At 42.2% G+C, this 21,672-nt stretch overlaps 1 protein-coding gene across 5 annotated transcripts in view; it reads right to left on the bottom strand.

The window, feature by feature from the left end:
• EFCAB11 (EF-hand calcium binding domain 11) overlaps positions 1-21,672 on the bottom strand; it is a 49,492-nt gene that overhangs the window by 15,779 nt on the left and 12,041 nt on the right. For all 5 annotated transcript variants that reach the window (XM_081313673.1, XM_081313671.1, XM_081313674.1 and 2 more), the window contains 2 exons: positions 21,532-21,633; positions 20,534-20,624 (listed from right to left, as the gene is read on the bottom strand). In XM_081313673.1, coding sequence (XP_081169799.1) covers positions 20,534-20,624; positions 21,532-21,633 — 193 coding nt within the window. The remainder of the gene's footprint in view (positions 1-20,533; positions 20,625-21,531; positions 21,634-21,672) is intronic.

Raw genomic sequence — 21,672 nt, 5'->3', positions numbered from 1 at the left:
GGAGGGGGGAGGGAGAAGACTATGGTTGCGCGGGAAAGGCACGCCTTCCACCCACCATAACACATGCCAGGCCCACGACCATTCGCGACGGTGTACAACGAGGACCAGTCGCCGATAATACCCAGTGGCGTACTGACAAACATCCCATTCCCAGGATGGTGGGGAATGGCAGAAGGTGCACAGACAGAGGGCCGTATCGTCACCGGGAGTGTCATCTCCGCTCTGTACAAGCGGTGAGACGCTCCGACCCTCTGTACTCCCCCGGAGGACCCGGGAGCGAAGGTGTGCACCCTCCCATGCTAAGGCTGGTCTACCTGAATGCAAGGTCCGTAGCTAACAAAGCTCACCTCATTCGTGACCTAGTGGAGAGCGAGCATGCGGACCTGGCTTGCATCACGGAAACCTGGCTGGGCCCAGAGGGTGGTGTCCCTCTGGTTGACCTCTGCCCGCCAGGTTTCCAGGTGCTGCACCAGCCTCGGGCCCATGGGAGGGGCGGGGGAGTGGCAGTTATCATCAGGGAATCCCTTAGCCCGCGAGAGACCACCGTCCCTCAGATGGTCGGGTGTGAGTCTCTCCTACTGAGATACGGCCCAGGGGCGCAGTTGGGCCTGCTGCTGGCGTACCTACCACCTAATCGTGCAGCGGCGGCCCTGCCCGAGCTACTCGATGCCCTCTCAGGGTTGGTGGTTGAATTCCCAAGACTCATGGTCTTGGGCGACTTTAATCTACCGTCCCTGGGAGGATCGTCCGAACTGGCTCGGGAGTTCATGGCTTCCATGGCGGCCATGGACCTGTCGCAAATAATTTCTGGACCGACTCATGAGAGAGGCCACACCCCAGACTTGGTGTTCTTGTCTGGACGGTGGCGTGATGATATCGGTGGGGGTGCCACAACTGTTACGCCCCTGTCATGGACCGATCACCACCTCTTGCGGCTAGACTTCCCCCTTGCCACCCCCCACCGTGGGTGCATGGTGCCAGTCAGATGGTACCGCCCTAGGCGCCTAATGGACCCTGATAAGTTCCAGGCAGCGCTTAGGGACACACATGCACTCCCTGCTCACAGCTCGGCAGATGCCTTAGTGGAAGCCTGGGAAAAGGCAGCCACGGAGGCTCTGGACCGAGTTGTACCCTTGCGGCCTCTGACCCGGCGCAGATCCCAGCGAGCCCCATGGTTCACCGAGGAGCTCCGGGAGATGAAGCGTCGGAGACGGGGCCTAGAGAGCCGTTGGAGATCCAGTCGATCCGAATCCGACCGATTGCGACTAAGAATCCTCACCAGGTCTTATCTCGCTGCGATAAGGGTGGCAAAATCCAACTACTTTTCCACCCTCATCGCGTCCGCAGATAATCGCCCGGCTGCCTTGTTCAGGGTAACTCGCTCCCTATTAAACCAAGAGGTGAGGGAGGAACCCTTGCAGGGTCGAGCCGAGGAATTCGGTCAATATCTGCTGGATAAAATTGCTCGGATTCGAACCGGCCTGGACTCCAACTGGGCTGAGATGGAAGAACAAGACATGGACAGTCTTGTCGACGTCATCTGGGAGGAATTTGATCCTGTAACTCCTAAGGAAGTGGACAGGATTATGAGAAGGCTGAGCGCCTCCACATGCTTACTGGACCCGTGCCCTTCCTGGCTGGCCTATGCAGCTCGAGAGGGGACACGAGGCTGGTTCCTAGCGGTCATCTCTGCTTCTCTGAGTGAAGGTCACTTCCCCACCGCCTTGAAGGAGGCGGTGGTGAGACCTCTCCTCAAGAAGCCCACCTTGGACCCATCCTCTTTGAATAACTTTCGTCCTGTCTCCAATCTTCGCTTCCTTGCGAAGGTTGTTGAGAGCGTGGTGGCGCACCAACTTCCTCAGATCCTGGATGAAGCGGTTTATCTAGACCCGTACCAATCGGGTTTCAGGCCGGGCTACAGCACGGAGACGGCATTGGTCGCTCTGATGAATGATCTCTGGAGAGCCCGGGACAGGGGCCATTCCTCTGTCCTAGTCTTATTAGACCTCTCGGCGGCTTTCGATACCATCGACCATGGTATCTTGCTGCGACGCCTCAGGGGACTGGGAGTGGGAGGCACGGTTCTGCGTTGGTTCTCCTCCTTTCTCCAGGGTCGCTCGCAGTCGGTGCTGACAGGGGGACAGAGGTCGACCCCGAGGCCTCTCGCTTGCGGAGTCCCTCAGGGGTCGGTCCTCTCGCCTCTCCTGTTCAACATCTACATGAAACCGCTGGGTGAGATCATTCGCAGCTTTGGAGTAGGGTACCATCAGTATGCTGATGACACCCAGCTTTTTATCTCAACTCCAAACAATATCAGTGATGCCCTCGACGTGATGTCCCGCTGCCTGAAAGCGGTCCGGGAATGGATGGGGAGGAACAGGCTTCAACTGAACCCGGACAAGACTGAATGGCTGTACGTACCGGCAAGCCAGGATATTCAGAACGTCCCATTGCTTAACATCGGGGACAAGTTACTACCCCCTGTTGATAGGGCCCGCAACCTGGGTGTCCTCCTAGACTCGCAGCTCTCCCTGGAAGATCACATAGGAGCTGTGACCAAGGGGGCCTTCTCCCGGGTTCGACTAGTTCGCCAACTACGGCCTTATCTGGACCTGGATTCCTTACGTACAGTCACCCATGCCCTTGTGACCTCTCGCCTAGACTACTGTAACGCTCTCTACATGGGGCTGCCCTTGAGATCCACTCGGAAGCTTCAACTGGTGCAAAGTGCAGCGGCACGGACACTCTTGGGAGCCTCCCGATACTCCCATATCACACCTCTCCTCCGTGCGCTGCACTGGCTTCCGGTTGCCTTCCGTGTGAAGTTCAAGGTGCTAACAACGACATACAAAGCCCTACATGGCATGGGTCCGGACTACCTACGGGAGCACCTTCTGCCAATGTCAGCACCCCACCGTCCTGTGCGCTCCCACAGAGAGGGCCTCCTCAGGGTGCCACCGCTCAAGGAATGTCGGCTGGTGGCCCCCAGGGGGAGGGCATTCTCAGTGGGTGCGCCAGCCCTCTGGAACAGCTTACCAACCGAAATCCGGATGGCCCCCGACCTCCGCACCTTCCGACGCGACGTAAAAACTTTCCTGTTCCAGCAGTCCGGCCTGGCATGATAGCTTTAATTGGGGTCACAGTTTTGTTTTTACTATTGTTTTTTATTGTTTTTTATTGTTCAATCTGTATACCTTCCTTCCTCTGTACACCGCCCCGAGTCCCTCGGGAGAAGGGCGGTTTATAAAAACAAATAAATAAATAAATAAATAAATAAATATTGCTGACTATTGCCAGGACAAGACTGAGAAGATGTCTTGTAGATGCCAGCATATCCTGTTGCTAACAAAATGCATCTTCATGTATAGAGTGGATGTGGGTTAATGAGGGCCAGCACCTACAATTTTACAACAGGCATCATGATTGCCATCAATAGTTTTACACACAAATTGTTATAAGGATGCCTAACATTTTCAAAGTTCAATACTAATGTGGATCCTTGGCTAGCACTATCAAACTTAACCTACCTCAGTATTTCTCAACCTTAGCGACTTTAAGATGTGTGGACCAACTTGTATAATTCCTTTGTGATTGGCAAGTTCTAGGAGCTGAAGTCGACACATCTTGAAGTAGCTAAGATTAAGAAACACTGGCCTACCCCAAAGAATTATCTGTTAGGATATCCGCACCTAGTGAAACTGCACTTACTTGTTTTCAAATGGTTGCTTGAAAAGCAAATGGGTGTGCAATGCATACAATGGTAAAGCAATCAGATGTCTTTCCAACAACTGTCAGGAGGAAAGACTCATGACCTAGGCCTTTTCTAAGCTTAAACCACTTTTCTTTGTAACAGTTTTCTTGAGCCTAGAGAAAGCGATGCTGTCAGATTCTATTCATGGGGGTTTTTTAGATTACATTTTTAAAACATTCAAAATGTATTTAAGTTATTTTTCATATCATTCTATTTCTCAGCAGTAATAAAATACTGCTTTGGTTAAGAAAGGGTAAACTAAGGAGATCAGTGTCTATGGAGATTCTCAGTCATCCAGGTCACAGTTGTCCCAAAGGGGGGAAAAAACACAAAAGTCCAGTTGCCTCATGAAAAGGCATCTTTGGGATAAGGAGATCAATAATTTAGGTTGCTGTTTCTACACTGAACTGAAATGTTTAAATAGCTGCATTTTATTCAGGATGTGATTCCATAGGCTTGTATTTTATTTTTATATGTACTCACTACAGATATTATTATGAAACACTATACAGTCATGCTTTTAAAAAGTAACCTATACACAATATTTTTTACTAGTCAATTTTACAGAAGAATGGTTTCTTGCTTTTTCCAGAACATCAAAACAACTACCCATATTTTCTATCTAACACTTTCATATCTGTTATTCAGCAACAATATAAGTTAACTAGGGTAATTTTTTCACAGGTAATGGTTTCTAGTAAGCAGTGGGAATTGTTATTCCCAACTGCAGACAGTGTTGTAGAATAGCAGTTTTCAAAAAGTTCTAAGAATACTCATGTAAGCAATATCCCCTATTGGCAATAGACAGTTATTAAATATTTCTTGCTGTGTGAACTTTCAAACTGCTGTGCAAAGCAAAATGAATTCAGCCTTTTCTAAAAGGAAGAAGAAAAGTGTTGCTTCTGCCCTCATAGGTCTATGATTATGAAATGACAGAAAAATTAAAGGTAGAACGGACTGAATTTTCAAAGATTTCTCTACTACATACATATTTATGGGATATTAAGTATATTAAAATGCACAAAGGGAAGTGAGCTCCACATTCAATCTTACTTATACTTTGCCAGTTATTTGTAAACAGTAACATTCTTGTTATTAACCAACATAACCTCCAATTTAAAAGTTTTTCACATATTTTCTTAGTAAAAGTGGTAAAAGTTACAAAACCATTTCAAGGTGGGGAGGTGGGACTATTGTGGTTGATTTTGTGTGGGCTGTTGTTCTTTCTATTAATAATAATAATAAGTTGGAAGGGACCTTGGAGGTCATCTAGTCCAATCCCCTGCTCAGGCAGGAAACCCTATACCATTTCAGACAAGTGGCTGGCCAGTCTCTTCTTAAAAACTTCCAGTGTGGGAGCATTCACCACTTCTGGAGGCAGGTTGTTCCACTGGTTAATTGTTCTAACTGTCAGGAAGTTTCTCCTTAGTTCTAGGTTGCTTCTCTCCTTGACTATCTAACAAAATGAAATTCAATGGTGAAAAAAGTAAGGTTCTACATTTAGGCAGGAAAAATCAAATGCATAGGTATAGTATAGGTGGTACCTTGCTCAATAGTAGTAACTGTGAGAGGGATCTCGGAGTCTTAGTAGACAATCACTTAAATATGAGCCAGCAGTGTGCTGCAGCTGCCAAAAAAGCCAACACAGTGCTAGGCTGCATTAACAGAGGGATAGAATCAAGATCAAGTGAAGTACTAATACCACTTTACAATGCTTTGGTAAGGCCACACCTGGAATACTGCATCCAGTTTTGGTCACCACGATGTAAAAAAGATGTCGAGACTCTAGAAAGGGTACAGAGAAGAGCAACCAAGATGATTAGGGGGCTGAAGGCTAAAACATATAGGGAATGGTTGCTGGAATTGGGTATGTGTAGTTTAATGAAGAGAAGGGTGAGGGGTGACATGATAGCAGTGTTCCAATATCTCAGGGGCTACCACAAGGAAGAGGGAGTCAAGCTATTCTCCAAAGCACCTGAAAGCAGGACAAGAAGTAACGGATGGAAACTAGTCAAGGAGAGAAGCAACCTAGAACTAAGGAGAAACTTCCTGACAGTTAGAACAATTAACCAGTGGAACAACCTGCCTCCAGAGGTGGTGAATGCTCCAACACTGGAAGTTTTTAAGAAGAGACTGGACAGCCATTTGCCTGAAATGGTATAGGGTTTCCTGCCTGAGCAGGGGGTTGGACTAGATGACCTCCAAGGTCCCTTCCAACTTTATATTATTATTATTATTATTATTATTATTATTATTATTATTATTATTATTATTATTATTATTATTATTATTATTTTCCATCCATTGCTTCTTGTCCTGCTTTCAGGTGCTTTGGAGAATAGCTTGACTCCCTCTTCTTTGTGGCAGCCCCTGAGATATTGGAACACTGCTATCATGTCACCCCTCACCCTTCTCTTCGTTAAACTACACATACCCAATTCCAGCAACCATTTCCTATATGTTTTAGCCTTCAGTCCCCCAATCATCTTTGTTGCTCTTCTCTGTATTCTTTCTAGAGTCTCGACATCTTTTTTACATCGTGGTGACCAAAACTGGATGCAGTATTCCAGGTGTGGCCTTACCAAGGCATTGTAAAGTAGTATTAGTACTTCACGCGATCTTGATTCTATCCTTCTGTTAATGCAGCCTAACACTATTATGTCTTCAATTGTTTAAACTGTATAAGGGATGTTGTAAATCACCTAGTTTTTTGAAGTGGCATGGTTATAAATAAATTTCTAAAGTTCAGGGACTGCAGAATGTTTTGTTTTAATGAAGGTTTAAGTCAATAGTGAATCTTTTCAAGTGTGATTGTGTCACCAAAATACTCTAAAGCAGCGGTGTCAAACTGCCGGCCCGCAGGCTGGATGCATCACAGTGAAACCGCGCCCACCAAATTGCCAGCAATGGCAAAAAAAGTTGTGATATTTCACGAAATGTCATGTGACATTGCGAGTTTGACACCCCTGCTCTAAAGCAAAGCATAAAATCATCCAGGAAGTTAAATTAATCAATTAATAAAAAGGAGGAACATCAGAGGGCCCAGGATGCAGCCCTGTAACACTCAACTTGGTAGTGCTCTCCAAACTGATACAGAGCCATTGATGAGTACACTGTTGTTTTAGATGATGAAAAGGTTTTTGATATGGTTCATATTGAATTCGTGAATTGCATTTTAAGAAGATATTGGTTTCCCAAAGGCACTTTTCAAAAAGCAAATGAACTTTCTTGGTTTTTTCCTTGAAAATGTTTTGCTTCTCATCCAAGAAGCTTCTTCAATACTGAACCTTTTTGGATGAGAACTGAAGCTTCATGGATGAGAAGTGAAGCGTTTTCAAGGAAAAAACCAAGGAAGTCCAGATGACGTTTGAAAACCAACTTTTGGACAACCATGACCTGGATGACTGAGAATTTCCACAAAATATAGGTTTCTACCATCTTTTTAAGCTGGATTTCAATTTGGTTATCACAAAACTATATGTCTTTCAACCTAAAAGTTATATGGTACTTGTCAAGAATGCTATTATCTCCTTCAATTTTCAATTTGTTTTTTTAACCATTAGCTTCATCTTTTAGAATACCAAAATTTTAAGAATGTGGTGGTATTTAATACTGAATGTAAATTGTTCTTATATATCTATGGAGATTCAGTCATCCAGGTCATGGTTGTCCCAAAGGTGCTTTTTCAGGAGGCAACTGGACTTCCTTGTTTTTTCTTTGAAGATGTTTCACTTCTCATCCAAGAAGCTTCTTCAGGTCTGTCTTGATGGTGGGGAATGGAAGGATTTATATGCCTTGCAAACAGCTGGTCATTTACATTCTTTTAGAGAGTTGCTGAGGCCACTTGGAGGTTTATCTGTGTCCTCAAAGTCACCTGAGTGGTGCAAATAGGTGTGGAGCCTTCTTGGACTGGAGATAGATGATGCTGTATCCCTCCCTCTCTATTGAGAGAGGGCTGTTCAATTTTGACATTGATGGCATGTTTGACCCATCTTTCAAACCAGTGGTTCTCTTTGTCCAAAATGTAGACTTTGCTGTCTTCAAGAGTGGCCTTTGTCTTTTAAATGCAGATGGACTGCTGAATCTTGTCCTGATGGGTTTGTCTTCCTGTGTCTTGTATGCTGATGACATGACTATCCTTGAATGTAATGTCATTACTACAGCTTATTGACGTTTCATAATATGATTTATATTCTTACTATTCCACTAACTAGAATAAGTCTAAATGGTTGCCTTTGGGATCCACTGTATCTCTAGACTACTAAAAGGGATTATGATTGCTAATACTGCATGGATAGATTCAGGTTTATGTTATTCTTGAAGTAAATCACAATATGTTAAATATATCTAAATATATACAGGCAATTTCAGTAGACATAAAGGGATTGTTAAAACATCCACTAAATGAACTGAGTTCGGGGGCAGTCCTAAGCTCCAGGGGGGCAGGCGCACCCACTGAGAAGGCCTTCCCCCTGGGTGTTATCCGCCGGCAATCTTATGACCATTTTTCACACTTATGACCATTGCAGCATCCCCAGGGTCGTGTGATTTACATTTGGATGCTTGGCAATCGATTCATATTTATGATGGTCACATTGTTCCAGGGTCATGTGATCGCCTTTTGCAACCTTCTGACAAGCAGTTAGTGGGGAAACCAGATTCACTTAACAATCATGTTACTAATTTAATTTCTCTCTCCTTCTCTTTCTCTCCCCCTCCCTCTTTCTTTCTCTCTTCCTTTCTCTCCCTCTCCTTCTTTCTCTATTTTTCTCTTTCCCTCTATTTCTCCCTCTTTCTCTCCCTCTATTTCCCTCCCTTTCTTTCTCCTTCTCTCTCTCCCTCTTTCTCTCCCTCTCTATTTTTCTCTTTCCCTCTATTTCTCCCTCTCTCTCCCTTTCTTTCTCTCCCTCTTTCTCTCTCCCTCTATTTCTCTCCCTTTCTCCTTCTCTCTCCCTCTTTCTCTCCCTCCCTATCTTTCTCTCTCTCTCTATTTCTCTCTCCCTCCCTCTCCCATTGTCCCTCCCTTCCTTCCTTCCTTCCTTCCTTCCTTCCTTCCTTCCTTCCTTCCTTCCTTCCTTCCTTCCTTCCTTCCTTCCTTCTCTCCCTCTTTGTCCTTCCCTCTCTGTGTTAGAGCAGTACCCACGGAGGCGGCCCTGCAGCCCGGCTTTCTCTTGCAGAAAGCAAGCTGAAACGGAGTGAGGGAGACTGCCAGGAACGCGATCTCGCGCGGTTTCAGTTTCCCTTGCTACAAGAGAAAGCAGGCTGAAACAGAGCGAGGGAGATTGCAGCAGTGCGAGATCGCGTTCCTGGCAATCTCCCTCACTCCGTTTCAGCCTGCTTTCTCTTGTAGCAAGGGAAGCTGAAACCAAGCGAGGGAGATTGCAGGAGTGCGAGATCGGCGTTTCTCAGCACATGCCGATTTGTGCTCCTGGCAATCTCCCTTGCTTTCCACTTGCGGAGGTTGGGGCTAGCCATACGGATCACCTTCGGACCATAAGATGCACCCTCGTTTTCCCCCTCACTTTTGGGAGGAAAAAGTGCGTCTTATGGTCCGAAAAATACGGTATTTTCACAAATAAGTGTTTTATTAACTGGACAAAAGCTTGGCTTGCAGTGCAACTCAGCCATCACATACTTTTGACAACTGATTGTTTAGCTTGACATTTAAGGCGTTGTCCAAAATGTTTGTTCTTGTATATACTCCATACTTGCTGTATAATGTAGCTCTTCTGGATTATACCCTTTTGAGGTAACTGCTGAGCATCTGTAATACCATCTCCCTGATTTTAGCAATTGCTTCCCTCAGAAAAGTCCTTTGGAAATAAATACACACTCTGCAACTTCACTGATCAAACTGGTTTAAAGAAGACAGAACTTGTCCATTAAATTGGCCAGTCCAAATATTCATTTGTTCATAAATTCTCATCCTTATAAACTAGTGAGCTAATGAAACTACCTGCGGTCTTTGTTTTTCAAACTATAACAACAACAAAACACACCTACATAGATTAATATCAAAAGCAATTTCTCGCACACCTCAGCTTAATGCTGACCTTGACTTCACACCTTTACTTTTAACATTAACATTTACTAATAAAACATTTCTTCTCTATTCTCCAAGTATAAATTTTGGAATGAAAATAGCACCATTCCCACACAATAAACCAGGGGTGTCAAACTGCCAGCCTGTGGGCCGGTTTCATCATACCGAAGCCGCGCCAACCCCATTGCCGGCAATGCAAAAAGAGCCGCGATACATCGCGACATGTCACATGGCATAGTGAGTTTGACACCTGTGCAATAAACAAATACCAATATGTTTGGCGTACTCCACTGATGAAACATTAGTAAAAATACAATGAAAAAAGAAAAATAAGGATAGAAAAGTCAAAAGCCAAGATTGCTAACTGTAAGGAGTAGCCAACCAAAACATGGCAATGGAGACAAATTATGAAATTATACAAATTTCTAGGACTCTAGAAAACTCTATAATGATGGGAAAGGAGGAAGAAAAGAAGTCGATCAGCAGACGGATTACTCCGTTGCAGCTGTGATATGTGAATAATTGGAAGACCTTAAGAACAATTATTAGGTACAGAGTCATAAAGAAAGTTTATCTATTGTGGTCAGAGTCAACACTGATTTGGTGGCACAATCAATCAATCAATCCATTCAAAATATACAGGCAGTCCCTGACCATGTTTTATCAATCTCAAATTCTTTGCAGTTATGTGTAACAGTGCCTTCTTGTTGGAACAAAATAGGACAAATGGGAGTTGAATGGTTCTGATTTTTATTTGTTATTCTTTACATTTTGTCCTTTTCAATGAACTCGAACTTTAAAATGCTCTTTTATTTTGAATAAAAGATAAACCCTAGGCAACTTGTAATAGGAAGGCTTTTTTCTAGACTATTAGGCCACAATCGTTCTGATACAGAGGAGGACATGCAATGCAGTACCACTGCCTACTGAAAAACTAAGATGCATTTCAGTCATATACACCAAAGGACAAAAGATTCAATACCTAATTTTGGTGTATGGGGGGGAGAAGCTTATCTGCTTTTGACTGTTTATACAGAAGACAGCAGATCTACTTTTGACTCAAAAATTTGGAAACATAAAGGAACACCAAAATAAAGTTTTAAAATAACTAAAAGGAAATTCAATTAATGTAAATGGTAGATGACTAAAATCATATTTAATATTTTACAAGATTCCAAACATTCTAATGGTGTGAATAAATAACACACATTGCAGTTTGCACTGAATGCACAGTGCACAGTGCAATAACAAAATTAAACAAAATCAATAAACGGTTTGAAAATTGACTGGATATATTTAATTCCCCCCCCTTATATTTGTTTCCAGAAAAAAAGCAGAAGAAACATCCCTGTTTCCCAGCTTCATGTCTGATATACTTCCTTACAGAAATAGGGAAAGAGGAAGTCTTTTTCCCTGGAATTCTAAAAATTAATGTGAGCTACCATTCTGCAGCAACAAATAATTCTTTTCATAGTAAGGAATGAGAATATCTTATTTATTTGGGACACAGATGAACTTTGGCCTAGTAAAATACATTTCAATTCTACAGAATAAGCACAAAATGTAAGAATTATGAAATACTTTAAAACTCACATTAAATTAATAAGGGATAAATTAGCACATAGGTAAAATATGTAAGCCATTAGAGATTATTTTGCAAAGATTAAGCTATGTGAATATTGCTTAAGAAAGAAAATCATCGAAAAGCTACTGCAGAAATCACCAAACTGGAATGAATTGCACTGTATACCATGTTTCCATGGCAACTAGCCATAGGAAGATTAATGTTTCATATTCACTCTGCAGTATATGTCTAAATAAACATTTCATAGACAGCACAAGATCTTGGTTGAGGGTATCCCCACAAAATCTAATTATTTTCATATTTTTATATAATTTGAGATAATTTTGAACAGGAACAGATGAAGACAATGTGCCTCCATTGTGTGATCCTATTCATCTAAGCATGTCAACTTAAAATGAGAAACAAAATAGCTTCTGTTCAAATATTATCTTGCATATCCTGATCAAAAATCCCCACAAAAGCAGCAATAGCTAACAATCTGCATTTGCTTCATGGAATACGCAGCAGACGTAGGAATTGCTATGTGGTGAGGCTTAGGCTCTTACAAAGTACCCAAGAACATAGTTTTTGAAGAAGAGAAGTTCATTAATAAGGGGTCCTTGGTGCTCTCCGAGCTTGGTTGTTTTCTTGCAGATACTTCATTACCCAAACTAAATAACATCATCACTGCAAGCTCATTATCCATCATGAATGCCAAGACAAAAGTTTACTTTAATGAATTAAAAAATACACACACACACACACACAAACACACAAATGTATAAACACACATGTGTATGCATGTGTGTGTGCATGTGTGTATGCATGCATGTATGTATGTATATGTATATAATAGTCCTAAAAATATGAGTCTCTGTTATGTACATATTTAAAACCAGAAAAAAACTGAGCTTTCGTCAGCGCCTGCTGACATCATCAGAGTATAAACTAGGATTGGGAAGCATGTTCTTATAGTCTCTGTGAGGCCAGTAGTTTGGCTAATGAGCGTGTAACAGAAGCGGAATAGACCTGTTACACGCTCATTAGCCAAACTACTGGCCTCACAGAGACTATAAGAATGTGCTTCCCAATATACATACATACATACAAACACACACACACACACACACACACATATATACACACATATGCACACATACATATACACACATACATATATACATACATGTGCATGTGCATGTGTGTGTGTGTGTGTGGTGTGTATGTATACACACACACAGAGAATATTATTACAGAATCTAGTTGTTTTGCTTCAGATACTGTGAAGCTTCCTCCCAGAAGGTAACAAAGGAAACCGGTCATGGAGAGGAAGCATAGCATCCCAGACAATACTGTAGACCAGGGGTGGCGAACCTATGGCACACATGCCACAGGCGGCATGGAGAGCTGTTCTTGTGGGCATGCACGCCATATCTAATTTTTATGTATTTCCCTGTTCACCGCCCTGAGTCTCTTGAGAGAAGGGCGGTATATAAATTAAATTAATAAATAAATAATAAATAAATAAATAAATTGCCAGGCTCCTCCCCCTCCCCGCGCATGCGCAGTCCAGGAACAGCTGCAAGAGCTGGGCGGGGTCAGGGAACCTATAAAAGGAGCAGTTTGGGCAGGAGACCAGTGGGGGGTTTACAATCATTTTAACAACCAGTTCTCTGCCTTGCTTTCCCTCTGTCTTGGTTGGGCTGGGCTGCTCAGGGGGTCAACTGGGGAGGGGGCAAGAGGGTGGGGGTCATCAGGTCCCAGCTGGGGGAAGGCGAGGGGGTCTGTGGGGGGAAGAGCTGGGACACCTCCGCAGAGGAAAGCCGCCCCCCTGCCGGCCGAGCATCTCATCCACACTGCATCATGTAGGATTGCATAGAAAAGGCACCGGGCAGGGGGCTGGGGGGGATCGGCAGGGGGGAATCAGAGCCACCATCTCCCTTCCACAGTGCAGCCCCATCGGCGTGGGAAGAGACAGCCCCGGGACAGCCAGAAAGGAGCCCTCACCTGGTGCAGGCCCTGTCTACACGGTGGTTCTGACGGGGGCTGTGGCTGTTGCTCCTCCTCCTGCTCTGGGCCTGTTGACCGGCCAACCACACAGGGAAGCAGGAGGTGGTTGTGGTGATGCCTGCATCGCCAAGCCCGGCTGGCCGCAGATCTGGAAGTGAAGCTATGCCGCCATTCTCATGCTGGGGGGGCAGCAGCGGGGGAAGGTGACTGTGGCACACGCCCTCTCCTCCCCGTTGCCACCCCACATTGTCCCACATGCATGGCTCGGAGGCGCACATGGGACAATGTACAGCAGCAGCGGCAAAGGGTGGCCGCATGCCAGATCCTGCCTTCCCCCACTACCGCCCCCACCAGTGCGAGGATGGTCGGCAAAGCTTCGCTTCTGGATCTGCTCCCTGACGCTATCAGTTCCTGCACACAAAGGCCAGTGAGCAGCATGCTGGCTGTCCGGCATAATGGCGGACTGGACACAAAGCCCCATCAGCACGGGCAGAAAGGGCTCCAGGACAGCCGGAAGAAAGCCCTTGCCCGGCCTGGGCGCATCCACTCGACGGATATGATGGGGATGGCTTCTGCTGTTCCGACTGGTCAACCATGCAGGGAAGCAGGAGAAGGTGGAGGGGAAGCCAGGGGTCTGGAACCGCCTCATCTGCTCGCCCACCCGGCACCCGGCAATGAATAAATGGGTTTTGGGTTGCAGTTTGGGCACTCAGTCTCTAAAAGGTTCGCCACCACTGCTGTAGACCCTGGGTTTTAAGAAAGATTTTCTTAAACTCAATTTTTCCTTTTGAGTAACCAGCTATACGTAATCATAATCATAATAGTAAAGTTGGAAGGGACCTTGGAGGTTATCTAATCCAACCCCCTGCTCAGTCTCTTCTTAAAAACTTCCAGCGTTGGAGCATTCATAGCTTCTGGAGGCAGGTTGTTCCACTAATTAATTGTTCTAACTGTCAGGAAGTTTCTCCTTAGTTCTAGGTTGCTTCTCTCTTTGGTTAGTTTCCATCCATTGCTTCTTGTCCTGCCTTCTGGTGGTTTGGAGAATACCGGTAGTTTGCCTCCCTCTTCTTTGTGGCCGCCCCTGAGATATTGGAACACTGCTATCATGTCACCCCTCGTCCTTCTCTTCATTAAACTAGACATACCCAATTCCAGCAGCCGTTCCTTATATGTTTTAGCCTCCACACCTCTAATCATCTTTGTTGCTCTTCTCTGTATTCTTTCTAGAGTCTCAACGTCTTTTTTACATCATGGTGACCAGAACTGGATGCAGTATTCCAAGTGTGGCCTTACCAAGGCATTGTAAAGTGGTATTAATACTTCACTTGATCTTAATTCTATCCCTGTTAATACAGCCTAGCACTGTGTTGGTTTTTTTTGGCAGCTGCAGCACACTGCTGGCTCATATTTAAGTGATTGTCCACTAGGACTCTGAGATCCCTCTCATAGTTACTACTATTGAGCAAGGTACCCCCTATACTATACCTGAACATTTAGTTTTTCTTGCCTAAATGTAGAACCTTACTTTTCTCACTATTGAATTTCATTTTGTTAGATAGCACCCAGTGTTCAAGTCTGTCCAGATCCTCCTGTATCTTAAGCTTGTCTTCTGGAGTGTTGGCTATTCCTGCCAGCCTGGTGTCATCTGCAAATTTGATGAGTTCCCCACCTATCCCCTCGTCCAAATCATTGATGAAGATGTTGAAGAGCACTGGGCCCAGAACAGAGCCCTGGGGCACCCCACTACACACTTCCCTCCATGTAGATGCGGTTCCATTGAGGACCACACGCTGTTTACGGCCTGTCAGCCAGCTACGAATCCATCTGGTGGTGATGCTGTCTAACCCACATTTTTCTATCTTATAAGTAGTAGTTTGTGATCTACTTTATCAAATGTCTTACTGAAGTCCAAGTAAATTATTGATATACACATAAGCATAATGCTCAGTTTTCCTATTTTGTCAATTTAATATTGCCATCTTCCAGCTGAAATCAATCCTAGAGATTCCCCCCATTGCCCCAATAAGTATCTACAGGAAACATACTCATATATTTGTGTGTATCTGTCTGTCACCCAGACACACATGCAAGAGAGCTCTCCGAAAAAAGGAAAGACCAGGGAAATAATAATGTTAATTTAAATATGTTAATTTTTTGTAAAATATTGGCAGACAATATTTAAATTAATTGCCTATCATATGTAAAAATTATTCACTGCTCAGCATATTCATATAAACTATTTCCCCTTATATACATATATGTGTGTATACACACACACGCACACAATACACACAGTACACATACAAACATTTATATATACATACATACACACTATTTTTTATTAAAAGAAGAAAGTAAAGAAAAGAATGTAATGAGTTGTTATAAAAAGGAAGCTGAATTTGGAAAAAAGAAAAAGAGATGAACTGAAGGATGAAATAGCTGAACACATAAAACTATGGATGCTTACTCCACACAAATTCCTATTGAGTGTAATGGTTTCTTTTTCCAAGTAAGTACACATACCTTGCTGCTATATTTAGGATGGAATTGCTTAGGCTAGCTCATTCGATGTGATAACAGTGGAAGAAATCTTTGATGTATAGGAGAAAGAGTTCTTCCTAGTTTGCAATACATATAATTTTGTTGAGCTGTAAAGGACAGTGGTTCTCAACCTGTGGTCTGTGGACCCCTGGGAGGCCGTGATGTTTTCACAGGGGGGGGGTGTCTGCAAAGGTCTGAATAAATGTTATGGTTTAAATCTTGAGTTAAGTCTTGATGGTCCATGGCCATGGTCCATGGCCACAAAAGGTATTTAAAGGAGATCCATGGTGAAGAAAAGGTTGAGAATCACTATTTAGAAGACGCATAGGCATATCTGCCATTGAGCAGAAGAGGGGCAGAAGCCAGTGCTATTGTATCTACCTGAGAACAAGGAAACAAATGAGCAGAATGTTTTTCTTTGAAAACATTTCACTTCTCATCCAAGAAGCTTCTTCAGTTCTGACTGGATGGTGAGGAATGGAATTCCGTCCATTCCCCACCATCCAGTCAGAGCTGAAGAAGCTTCTTGGATGAGAAGCGAAATGTCTTCAAAGAACAACAAGAAAGTCCAGTTGCCTCATGAAAAAGGTGAGCACAAGATGTTGTGATTATTGTAAATGCATCCCTGTTGCCAAACACCCAAATCATGACGACATGACCGCAGAGACACTGCAAGAGCCACAAGCTTGAAGACCAGCCTTTTTAGTGCCACAGTGACTTTGAATGATCACTGAATGAGCAGTCAGTAATAAGGACTACCTGTAAATAGCTTGGAGAGATACAACTTATTGCAGCCTATTTCTTATCCACTGGAAAATTTTATGGCTATGGTAGGAACTATCCTTATTTCTTGGACCAGAGGTGAGGAAAGCGCATCACAACTTCTTGGAAATATACACAAATTAATTTCCATTTAGACAAAATAGCAGTCAAGGTATGATCCATCAAGTGAATTCCATGAATTCAAATAGCTCAAAAGCCATGAACACAGATCAAAGGTACATTTGAGTTCATAATGCTATTTGTAATAAACTGATTATATGGATACAAATGTGAATAGGAGTGTATATTGAAACCTGCAGGAACTGTGGATTTTGCTAGAACAATGCAAAATTTCCATGCTTGTAAGACCCGCCTCAGTTATTCCTCACAGAAGAAATAATACATGAACAGATCACTAGATGACTAGAATCTTTTGTTTGCAAAGTCATTATGACTATTTGAGACCAGCAAGCAGGTACTGAAACACCAAAGTATGTTATGAACTCTGTCAGTTAAAGAAAGTTAGAGTTTGGTATTTGTGTACCATTCCAGTGCTGTGGTTTTTGCTTTATTTTGTAGTGACAGTTTTGATATATGTTTAGAACCTAAATAGAATAGAATAGAATAGAATAGAATAGAATAGAATAGAATAGAATAGAATAGAATAGAATAGAATAGAATAGAATAGAATAGAATAGAATAGAATAGAATAGAATAGAATAGAATAGAAGAGTTGGAAGGGACCTTGGAGGTCTCCTAGTCCAACCCCCTGCTTAGGCAGGAACCCCTATACCATTTCAGACAAATGGTTGTCCAATCTCTTCTTTAAAACTTCCAGTGTTGGAGCATTCACAACTTCTGGAGGCAAGTTGTTCCACTTATTAATTGCTGTCACTGTCAGGAAACTTCTCCTTAGTTCTAGGTTGCTTCTCTCCTTGATTAGTTTCTATCCATTGCTTCTTGTCCTGCTTTCAGGTGCTTTGGAGAATAGCTTGACTCCCTCTTCTTTGTGGCAGCCCCTGAGATATTGGAACACTGCTATTGTGTCACCCCTCATTCTTCTTTTCATGAAACCTGACATACCGAATTCCAGCAACTATACCTTATATGTTTTAGCCTCCAGTCCCCTGGTTATCTTTGTTGCTCTTCTCTGCACTCTTTCTAGAGTCTCAACATCTTTTTAACATCATAGTGACCAATACTGGATGCAGTATTCCTAGTGCAGCCTTACCAAGGCATTATAAAGTGGTATTAACACTTCACATGATCTTGATTCTATCCCTCTGTTAATGCAGCCTACAACTATGTTGTTTTTTTAGCAACTACAGCCCACTGCTGTCTCATATTTAAATGACTGTCCACTAGGACTCCAAGATCCCTCTCACAGTTACTACTATTGAGCAGGTACTATCTATACTATACCTGTGCATCTGGTTTTTCTGGCCTAAATGTAGAACCTTACTTTTTTCACTACTGAATTTCATTCATTCATTTCATGTTCAAGTCTATCAAGCTCCTCCTGTATCTTAAGCCTATCTTCTAGAGTGTTGGCTATTCCTGCCAGCTTGGTGTCATCTGCAAATCTGATGAGTTCCCCATCTATCCTCTCATCCAAATCATTGAAGATGTTGAAGAGTATTGGGCCTAAAACAGACCCTTGGGGTACCCCACTGCATACTTTCCTCCATGTAGTTGGTCAGCCAGCTACAAATCCATCTGGTGGTGATGCTCTCTAACCCACATTTTTTATCTTATCTAGTAGTAGTTTGTGGTCTACTTTATCAAATGCCTTACTGAAGTCCAAGTAAATTATATCCACAGCATTCCTCTGGTCCATTAATTTTGTCACTTTGTCAAAGAATGCAATAAGATTTGTCTGGAATGATCTGCTTTTGACAAACCCATGTTGGCTTTTGGTAATGACTTTGTTTGCCCCTAGGTGTTCACTGATTTGTTGCTTATCTTCTCTAGAATGTTCCCAGGTATTGAGGTCAGGCTGATAGGTCTGTAGTTTTCTGAATCTTTTCCTTTTTTGAAGTACTCTTTTCCACTACTCTGGTAGTTCCCCAGTGCTCCAAGATCTTTGAAAGTTATAGTTCAGTGGTTCTGAGATCACATCTGCCAGTTCCTTCAGAACCTTGGGGTGTAATCCATCTGGTCCTAGTCATTTGAACTCGTCTACGGTGGTCAGGTGCCCACTTACCATTTTCTTGCCTATTTTAACGTGTTTCTAATCTGTTTTTATGGTACTGTTTTTGATAGGTTGGACTGGTTTTTTCCCTTTGTGTAAAGACAGATGCAAAAAATGAGTTAAGTAGTTCTGCTTTCTCCCTGTTGCTTGTCACATTCTTGCCACTTTCTCCCACTAGTGGACCTATCATTTCCTTAACTTTTTTCTTGTTGTTTACATGCTGAATTTTTATTTTTTATTTTTTACTTTTGTCTCAAGCCTTAGTTCATTTTGAGCCTTAGCTTTCCTCACTTCATCTTTGCAGGATTGGGCTATTTGTTGATATTCTGCCTTAGTTTTGTGCCCCTCTTTCCATTTTTTATACTTGTCATTTTTGTTTTTCAATTTATCAGAGAGTTCTTTATGCAACCATGCTGGTTTCTTTTGAGAGCAATTATTTTTCTTCTTTATTGGTATTGTGCTAGACTGGGCTTTTATAATCTCACTTTTCAAAATTTCCTAAGCTTCTTTAGTTGTTTTCTCCTTGAGGATTCTCATCCTCAAGAGGTAGACTAAAAGAAATCTGAAGTGAATTGACATTTTTATAATTATTAAATATATTTGATGATCTATGGAAAATAAAAGATTCACTTCTCACAAGATGTATTATATACGTTGTTGTTGTTAATATCACTGTTAATATGAAAAAAATTAAGAATTTATTTTAAAAAGCAGCATCATACCCAAGAAAAAAATCTAAGTACTGCATTGTGAAATAATTTACATTTATTTCACTGATTCTCTTTAAAAAGCTATTTAGCACCACCAAATGGCTTAGAAGATATATTGTCAATTTAAGTCAATTTTGCTGTTCCACATGCACTGTTAAGATTAATGTACATATTAAAACTTATGTTTACCTATACACATCATCTAGAACCCCGCTGTTCTTGAATGAAATTAAACAAATAATTGTTTCCAGAAAGTTGCTTAAAGAAACGCTGTGATTTAACAAAACATGCTACAGATTACATAAAACTGAAATAGAGAATTTCAAATAGTAAGGCTGTAGAAAGGCCACTGAATAATTTTATAATTGAACCATTAGCTTCTAAGTAGCCAACTCTGCCATGTGTGTGTCTGGCGAACTGCCCAACTCATTTGAATTCTGAAGAATGAATTTAAAAAAAGGAATTCCTCCCTTCTCGCTCCTCCTATACAATACAAGAAAAACAGATGCCTAACTCCAGCCATAACTTTTTGTGTTTTTAAATGAGGGTGGAATAAAATCTGCAAAAAGATTATCTATCAGGAGAGAGGAAGTATATGAAATGTTGTCGAAAGGATTGTATGGATTTTGAAGTTACTGCAGCAACAGCTTGTCAGACATCTTCTGCAGCATTCTCAAAGTCCCCTACCCACCCATTACCCTTTGCCAAATAACTTGACTGCCCTTCTTGCACCCACCATCTTCTTGATCTCTTTGGAAACTATCTGTAATAGGGTAATAGAGAAAATAAGGAAGGAGGGCAAAGTACAAGCAAGTATAACTAATTAGTGCATGCTGGGGAAGACAGCAGGGACAGAATACAGAGAGCTGACTATTTTGTAAGGTACTGTACAATGCCTGCAATAGACCAGACCAAACCATGCATTTTTTCAGAGCATCTCAAATAATTCAATTCATCCTACCTGAATGCTTCAACAATGATCCTTTCTGGTAACTTTGGCGCAACAATATTGAAAGCTTTTTTGAAATCTTCAAAAGATAAAAACCCTTTACCTTGTTGAAAAATAAAACAGAAAAGGGGATACAGCTTGAAAGATGCTTATACTTAGACGTACATTCACAAACCAAGACTGAAAACTTAAACTGTTGATCCACAGAAATGAAGAGCTTCACAATGTTTTGGAAAAGATAATGTAAGCTTGTGCCTTTTAATGAAATGTGTTAATCAAGAAAAGGTGCTGTCACACTCCTTCTGATTTTACATTTTAATTGGATAATATTATTTCTAACCTTGGTAAACTCTGAAGCATCTGGTTCATTAACTAAAGGCAAATGTAGAGTTCAAAAAAATCAGACTTGGGAGAATTATGTCCAATCTGTCCACAAGATAGTACAAGTAGTCCTTGCTTAAAGGTGGCAATTGTAGCTAAGCACTGGGGTTGTAAAGTCATGCCAACATAACAGCAGTTGTAGTAGTCTCAGTAGCTATTGTTAGGCAAATCCCGTGCGATCACTGCATCACCATTTGCGACCTCTTACCAATTTCTTCATTGACTTTACATGTCAGAAGGCAGTGAAGGTTGCAAATGATGATCTTGTGACTGTGGTATGCAGTGATGTTATAATTGCAAACCACTTACCCAGTGCCCAAATCAGAATCAGGTAACCAAGGGGCTGTTGTGACTGCTGCAAATATGAGGACCTGTCATAAATCGCCCTTGTTCCCTGCATTGTAACTCCGAATGGATTACCTATTAAGTGCTTCAAATCCCACCCAAACAAGTCCAGAATTAAATTTGCCTTAAATAATTTCCCTGTAATGATATTGATGACAGGAAGAGAAAGATTTTTATGCTGCCCCAAGCTGGCCAGAAAAAAGGATATAATTAAAACATAATAACAAAACATTTTATCAATAAAATATTCAAATAAAGTTATTTCACACTATGGGAAAACTTACATTGTCTGTCAAAAGACATGAATATCTGTCTTATTTCACTATGGTAAAAGTGTGCAACTTTCTTTGTAATCATAAGATTTACAAATTCTTCAAGTGATAATCCTAAAAAAAATAGGATTAGTCATGTATCAATAGAAGTAA

This window comes from Vipera berus (assembly GCF_964194415.1).
Source record: "Vipera berus genome assembly, chromosome: 1".
Lineage (NCBI taxonomy): Eukaryota > Metazoa > Chordata > Lepidosauria > Squamata > Viperidae > Vipera > Vipera berus.
Note: the sequence above shows the minus strand (reverse complement) of the source record. Positions and strands in the feature narration are given on the sequence as shown.